This window comes from Arachis stenosperma, chromosome 9 (genome assembly GCF_014773155.1).
Source record: "Arachis stenosperma cultivar V10309 chromosome 9, arast.V10309.gnm1.PFL2, whole genome shotgun sequence".
Classification (NCBI taxonomy): domain Eukaryota; kingdom Viridiplantae; phylum Streptophyta; class Magnoliopsida; order Fabales; family Fabaceae; genus Arachis; species Arachis stenosperma.
The window spans coordinates 61,388,477-61,395,510 of NC_080385.1; the positions used below are offsets into that span (position 1 = coordinate 61,388,477).

Here is a 7,034-nt window from a genome sequence, read left to right on the forward strand (position 1 = left end):
ATTTTGTTGTAACCCAAGTATGCATCCATAAAGGACAGGTATCTGTATCCTGAAGCTGAGTTTACCAAGGCATCAATGCCGGTAAGAAGGTATGGATCTTTGGGACAAGCTTTATTAAGGGCGATATAATCAACACACATTCTCTATTTTTCATTGTGTTTCTTTTGGGTTTTTTGTCCTGTTTTTAAGTTATTTGAGGATATTTTTGTCGATAATAAAATTCAAATGCATGCCAACAACAAAATTATTCAAGGACATTTTTTGTAGCTTTTTGTAGCATAAATAATAAAATATTATTGACCAAAAAAGAAAATAAAAAACGTTAAACCTCTCTAAAATCATGTCTGCACACCGCAACTGCAACTATCAGAAAGCAAAAGTGCCGCCCTAGTTTTGTGTGTATTCATTTCCATTTTCCAACCCTAACCAAGCGCTCTTCTTGCTCTCTCTGTTTGACATCAAAATCTCACAGTGGTAACACTTTCCTCTCATAATTCCTACTATATTTGTTTCGCTTCTTATCATTCTTTCTTTCTTATCATTTTTTCTCCATTTATGCATGCGCTTTTTGTTTTTTCTTTCCATGAAACAATTTAGTCACAATTTTTTAATCTTGAGGTAATTTCTGCTAATATAGTAACCTGGAATATTTGGTTTTATATGAAGAATTTATCAACAAAGCACTGTTGTTGTTATTACTACGTTATATTGAATAGAAATAATTGTTATAAGGATCGATGATAACAATGAGATAAAATATAAATTTTCATAATTAATGGCAGTGAAATGCTAGGATAAGTTTTTTTTAATACTGTGTAAAGCTGTTATAATTTTAAATATATATGAATGTGTCTCTGTAGGTAGTTCATAATTTGACTGTGTTGGTACTTCATAGGTTGTCTACAACTTTTCAATTTTATATATTGTTAACAAAGTTCTTGCCTTCTTGGGGTCAAATCTTAACATTTACCCCTTTTTTCTTTCTTCTAAATCAGGTGGAAAAGAGTAAAAGATCAATGTGGGTCGACCACAATTGTTTTTTTTCTGCACCTGATGTTACTGTGTGCTTATTGGCCTTGATTGAGCTAGAAGCTACAGAGATCTGTGAGTACATTGAAGTTAGCTGAACCAACATGGGATATGTAATTACTCTGCAAAACAATATTTTTACATCCCAATTTTTGCTTGGTATGCGTGAGTGCATCAGACAAGATGGCTGTAATTCAAGTTCCACCTTTTCTTTTAATTGTTCTTCGCCGAAGAAATCTCCATCCATACTTAGAATTTGTTATTTCAAGTACTTTGTTGCAACAAAAAATTGTTCACTTCAAAAAGGATTGCCGTGTAGAAGCTTTCAAGAACGGGGAAGTGTTTTGCTTGATAGAGTCAATGAAGTTGACCATGAAGATTGGGCCTTTGAAGGTTATTCTGTCGGTGAAGGTAACAATAATAAATTCACAGAACTAGTGGATTTAAACAAGTCTATAGACTCCCCATCTTTGTCCCCAGATGGACCATTTGTTGGCAATAATGAAAAAACAAATAATATGATACTCCAGAATCTTTGCAGCCGCGGAAAGTTAACGCTTGCAGCAAAGTTGATTGATATTATGTCACGTAAAGGCCAAATACCTCATTTCCCTTGTTGTACAAATTTGATTCGTGGCTTTATCAGAATCGGTCTAGTCGGAAAAGCTTGTAGAATAATGAACATAATGGTCATGTCTGGTGGTGTTCCTGACACAATTACATTCAACATGGTAATTGGTGGCCTGTGTAAAATAGGTCGTCTGAGATCTGCAATTGCTATGGTTGAAGATATGAGCATGAGTGGCTGCTCCCCAGATGCAATTACATACAATACAATAATTCGCTGCATATTTGATAATGGCAAAGATGCCAATCAGGCGATTAGCTTCTGGAAGGAACAATTGAGGAAAGGGTGCCCTCCTTATCTGGTTACCTACACAGTTCTTATCGATCTGGTGTGCAGATACTGTGGCACTGCTCGTGCACTCGAAGTACTTGAAGATATAGCAATGGAAGGATGCTATCCAGATATCATTACATACAATTGTCTCACAAATCTTACTTCTAAACAAGGGAAGTATGACGATACAGTTTTCATTTTGAATAATCTTCTAACCCACGGGATGGAGCCAAACTATGTGACATACAATACTCTTCTTCATTCTCTTAGTAACCATGGGTACTGGGATGAAGTTGATGAGATTCTGAAGATTATGAGTGAGACTACTGGTCCACCCACAGTTGTCACCTACAATATTATGCTCAATGGTTTATGTAAATCTGGACTTCTGGATCGTGCAATAAGCATCTACATTAATATGGTTTCAGAAAACTGTTCACCAGACATTATAACTTACAATACTCTTCTACGCGCTGTGTGTAAAGAGGGCTTTATCGATGAGGGCATTGAGTTACTTCACTTATTGGCAGGCACTACTTCTCCGGGGCTGGTAAGCTATAATATAGTGATTGATGGGGTGACAAAAATGGGATATATGGACTCAGCAAAAGAATTGTATGGTGAAATGACAAAAAAGGGAATAACTCCTGATGAAATTACGCATAGTTGTATGACTTGGGGATTTTGTCGATTGCAACAACTTGAGGAAGCTGTACAGATATTAAAGCTGATGACTAAGAAAGAACAAAAGATTAAAGATGGTGCTTACAGATATGTGATCCTTGGATTATGTAAACAGAGGAAGGTTGATGTTGCAATTCAGGCCCTGGATTTGATGGTAAGAAACCAATACCAGCCAGATGCGAGGATATATTATACTTTGATTAAAGCTCTTGCTGATGAGGGTATGGTAGAAGAGGCTAACAATTTGCACCAGCAGTTGGTCAGATGGAATCTTCTGAAAAAGGAAACCATGTTTAGTTAATTGACATGTGCGCATAAGGAATGGCCGAATTCTAATGCTTCTACAAGCCATGTACAGTTTGCACATTCCTGTCGCAGGTGATTTTTAGTCCTCTTTCTTTGTGACATTTAGAGTCTCCTGTGTTTGGAATTGTGTCATGCTTCCAAGGAACATTGTACTTGGGGAATAGGCAAAAAGACCTCCCCCAATCAGATGAGGTCTTTTAGTGATGGCTGTTCAATCTAACATGTTCGTTGACTTCATAAATTTGAGCTTCCAGTTTATGCTTTTTCTTATCATGGTGTAACTGTGTTTTTATCTATTCTAACAAAAAAACAAGATATTGGTCTTTTTGTGATGGCTGTTCAATCTAACACGATTGTTGACTCCATAAATTTGAGCTTCTGGTACATGCTTTTTTATCATGGTATAACTATGTTTTTATCTATTCTAACATAAAAACAAGATATTGGTACCATGGCTAAATTGCATTTCCTCCCCCACCACCACTTATAGTTTAGAATGTTCCTCTACGTCTATGATGTAGATAGTCAATTACAATTACCAAAGTAGGTTCAAGCAGTGTAATCAACTACTGATGCTTGCATCAGGTTAAACTGCCTACGCTACATCCAAAACTCTTGGGTGCAGTCCATCCCCACCCTTCATAATTCGAGATGCATTACACTAGGTTGCCCCTTTTCTTTTAATCAAAAGTTACAATTACTGCTGCTTACCTTGCTAAAATTATAATTTTCTGTTGAGTATTTTGATAATAGAAGAATGAAATGCTCCAAAATGTGTACAAATACAAAGCGTTCCAAAAAATGTAGTTGCACTTTGTTATAAGAATATCCATTTAAGTATGAAGGTTCTTTTTCGTGATTTTAATCTTGTCTTGTTGTGGTGTTATTCGAACATTTAGTTCAGTCCAGTTTCTAAGTTTTACATTGAAATTGCTCTCTCTCTCTCCCCTCTCTGGTGTAATGTACACCTTTCATGCCTAAGGCTTGCTAATAAGACTGCTGCGTAATTTGTCAATGGCAGGAAAACTTGTTTGGGAAGTTTTGACAGTTACTCATCTGGGAACTGCAAGGTCCAAGAGCATTGTGGCCAATGGTCATTACAGTTGCACCATGAAATCATTTTAGTTGTTGAAGTTGGCACAAGCTTGTGCTGCTTCTCTTTTAGTCTTCCGTTTTTCAGTTTTGCAGAATTTTGTTGATGACTTGTGTGCAGTATTTAGATAGCATATTCAGGATGAAGTGAACAGCATAGTGTAATCCTTTTTAATGGTTTTGGTAGTTTTAGGTTTTTCTCTGTTGGCCAAATATACTATCTATCTATCTATCTATCAATCAGCATTTCTTACCACATAATTTGGATTAAAGTCAGTTATTTATTTTGCCACAAACATACTTTTTGTTCGGTTGAGACACGTGTCTATAGGGGACATGATTCTCCTGTGCTGAATTTTATATAAAGAGTATTTATAATTCCAATTGGCTATCTGCTAGTGTCGCATGCACGCTTTTCATCTTAGTAGATAGTTGCACCTATATGTTCGCATGCAAGAGTTGTGGCTATTGATTCAATGGTGATTCACCAATCCTAATACAATATGTAGGTTGAAAATTTTACTCAAGGTTGTAGTTTAATCACTCATTTTTTTCATTAGAATAATGTGATTTTTACCCTTAAAATCTACTAATCCTGATAAGTACCTCATGACGAAGGAAAATACTGACATAGCAAGTGGCTCAACTTCTATTATTGATCTTATAAAAAAGCAAGTGCATTATCAACTTAACAATCATCCTAGTCAGACTGAAACAGTTTAATAACTCAGCACAAAATCGTTATCTTAATAAATGCGGAAACTTAAATTATATGTTTCTTAGATGAAGTAACTAATGATACTCACATCAAAGCATAGATTTTCCGACAGCTAATTTCTGTGTTAATCAATATAATTTGAGTACAAAATTTATACATTTTCGGGCATCAGGATTCAAATATGACAGCATCCTGATCAGGAGTAAAGGGATTCAAATATGACAGCATCCTGATCAGGAGTAAAGCATACCTTTCCTAAAAACTTCAAGAAGAAAGCCGCAAATCAGCAATTAATACATTAAACTTGAGCTGAAGAAAAATCATTTTCATTCCCCATAGTTTAGGTTTAATCTGATAAAGTAAGCTCTTTGTACACATCAAGCATGGGAAAGGTTTTGTACAAGCGTTTGAATGAATACTCAGAAATTGCATCTATACTAACAAGGGTATTAGCTAGCTCCATAGCATCATTTCGCCATCCAGCGAAACCAATACCCTCAATCAACAATGTGTAGGTAGTTTCATTTGGTTGACACCCTTTATCAACCATGGTGGTAAGCACCTCAATTGCATCAGTGACTCTCTGAACTTTGCACAAACCAAGAAGAACAATGTTGTAACTCACAACAGTAGGCTTACAATTGCTACTTTCCATGTCCACCAACAATCCAATGGCCTCATCCACCATTCCATCCCTGCACAAGCAAGATATGAGGGAATTGTATGTGATCCCATCTGGGTCAATGTCGTTGCTTAGCATCTCCAGAATCATCCCCAATGCTCGGATTTTGTCGCCACTACTCCACAGGGCACAGAAGATTGTGTTGTAAGAACTCGCATTAGGAGGACACCCCACTTCAGCAAGCTTCTCAAAGATGTTCAAAGCCTCATCAGCTTTTCCATTCTTGCATAGAGTCGCCAATATCGAATTGTAGCTGATGATATCCGGCAAGCAGCCATCAGACATCATGGCATCCAAGAACTCTATAGCCAAATCCACTCTTCCTTCTTTGCAGAAGGCCGAAATCAATGGATCATAGCTATAAGCATCAGGGGTTAACCCCTTTTCCCTCATAACCTTCAAAACATCCATGGCCTCCTCGGTTCTACCTTCGCGACAGAGATAGCTAATCAAGGTGCTGTAAGTCACAACATTAGGCTCACAACCCTTCACAAACATATCAGCCATCAACCTCTGTCCACTCTCCCATTTTCCTTTACTCAAAAGACCCCTCAGCAAAAGATTGTATGAGATCACATCTGGGGAACAACCCTTAGTACTTATACCCGTAACAAACTCGAAGGCGCGATCAACCAATCCTTCTTTACACATTCCCCTGACAATTGCATTGTACGTGTACATGTCAGGTTGAAGTCCTCTTGACAACATCTCATCCAAAAGCTTCATTGCCTCATCAATGCTGCCATCAATAATAGTCGCTTCGATCAAGATTGTGTATGTAATCACAGTTGGCTTACAATTATCCTTCAACAGCTGATCCATAACCTTGAGAGCCAAATCAAGCTTCCCTCTACCACAAAGATTCCCAATGAGTATGTTATAGGTAACAACATCCGGTGCGAAACCTCTCTTTTTCATTCTATCAAGCACTTTGTTTGCTTCATCAGTTTTATCAGCTTTGCACAACCCACTAATCACTGCATTGTAAGCAAACACATCAGGGTCACCATGCTTCTCTAGAATCTCCATCACCTTTATTGCTTTCTCAATCTTCTTGGCATTGAACAAACCCTTGATGAGCTTTGTGCATAGAATAACGTCTGGCTTATAACCTTTGCTCACCATGTGCTGAAGGAAATAGAGTGATTCATTGTACTTCCCTGCTTTGCAAGATCTGTTGAGGGCTTTCATGAGATGGGTATCCTTAAAATCATAATTTTGAGCAAGTTTTGATGGCCTTGTCTCAAAATAAGACACTTTGTAGAAAACATGTTGTCTTTTGTTGCTGTTATTGTTCCTTGGATTGTTGTTACCACCTTCATTGACAAGTGATTTTGTGCAAGTGACAACAGTGTTGGAGTTTGAGTACTGCAAATTGTGCTTATGATGGGTTCTCAATGGGAGGGTATGTGGCAGAAACTCACTTGAAACTGTTGTCATGGATGATGATAGTGAAGACGGTGTTGTTTCAAGTTGCAACAAATTGTTTTGGTATTCATGGACAAAAAGTAACGACTGAAGAACTTGTTGCAGTGTTTGTGGATAATTTGTTTTTGGATAAGGTGTTGCATGTTGCTAGGAACAGATTTTTGGCACCGTGGGAATCTGGCACAAATGAATGG

The 7,034-nt window shown here is 37.3% G+C and overlaps 2 protein-coding genes across 3 annotated transcripts; one reads left to right on the forward strand and one right to left on the reverse strand.

The window, feature by feature from the left end:
* The first annotated feature begins 332 nt into the window (after window positions 1-332).
* Window positions 333-4,372, forward strand: LOC130947921 (pentatricopeptide repeat-containing protein At1g08610). 2 transcript variants are annotated; one of them, XR_009072861.1, is made up of 3 exons: window positions 333-474; window positions 996-2,992; window positions 3,942-4,372. XR_009072861.1 is itself a non-coding variant. In XM_057876633.1 (2 exons), exon 2 carries the CDS (start codon window positions 1,134-1,136, stop codon window positions 2,913-2,915), a length of 1,782 nt encoding a protein of 593 aa, XP_057732616.1. In that variant the 5' UTR covers window positions 333-474; window positions 996-1,133; the 3' UTR covers window positions 2,916-3,238. The 2 variants fall into 2 exon arrangements, 1 of the variants encoding a protein (XP_057732616.1); XM_057876633.1 differs by lacking the exon at window positions 3,942-4,372 and having other exon boundaries at window positions 996-3,238.
* Window positions 4,373-4,831: 459 nt separating this feature from the next.
* Window positions 4,832-7,034, reverse strand: LOC130947930 (pentatricopeptide repeat-containing protein At3g04760, chloroplastic). Its single transcript, XM_057876644.1, has one exon. It carries the CDS (start codon window positions 6,850-6,852, stop codon window positions 5,077-5,079), a length of 1,776 nt encoding a protein of 591 aa, XP_057732627.1. The 5' UTR covers window positions 6,853-7,034; the 3' UTR covers window positions 4,832-5,076.

Excerpts from the sequence above, each read along its gene's own strand:
- LOC130947921 (XM_057876633.1), top strand. The coding sequence starts at position 1,134 with ATGGGATATGTAATTACTCTGCAAAACAATATTTTTACATCCCAATTT.
- LOC130947930 (XM_057876644.1), bottom strand. The coding sequence starts at position 6,852 with ATGACAACAGTTTCAAGTGAGTTTCTGCCACATACCCTCCCATTGAGA.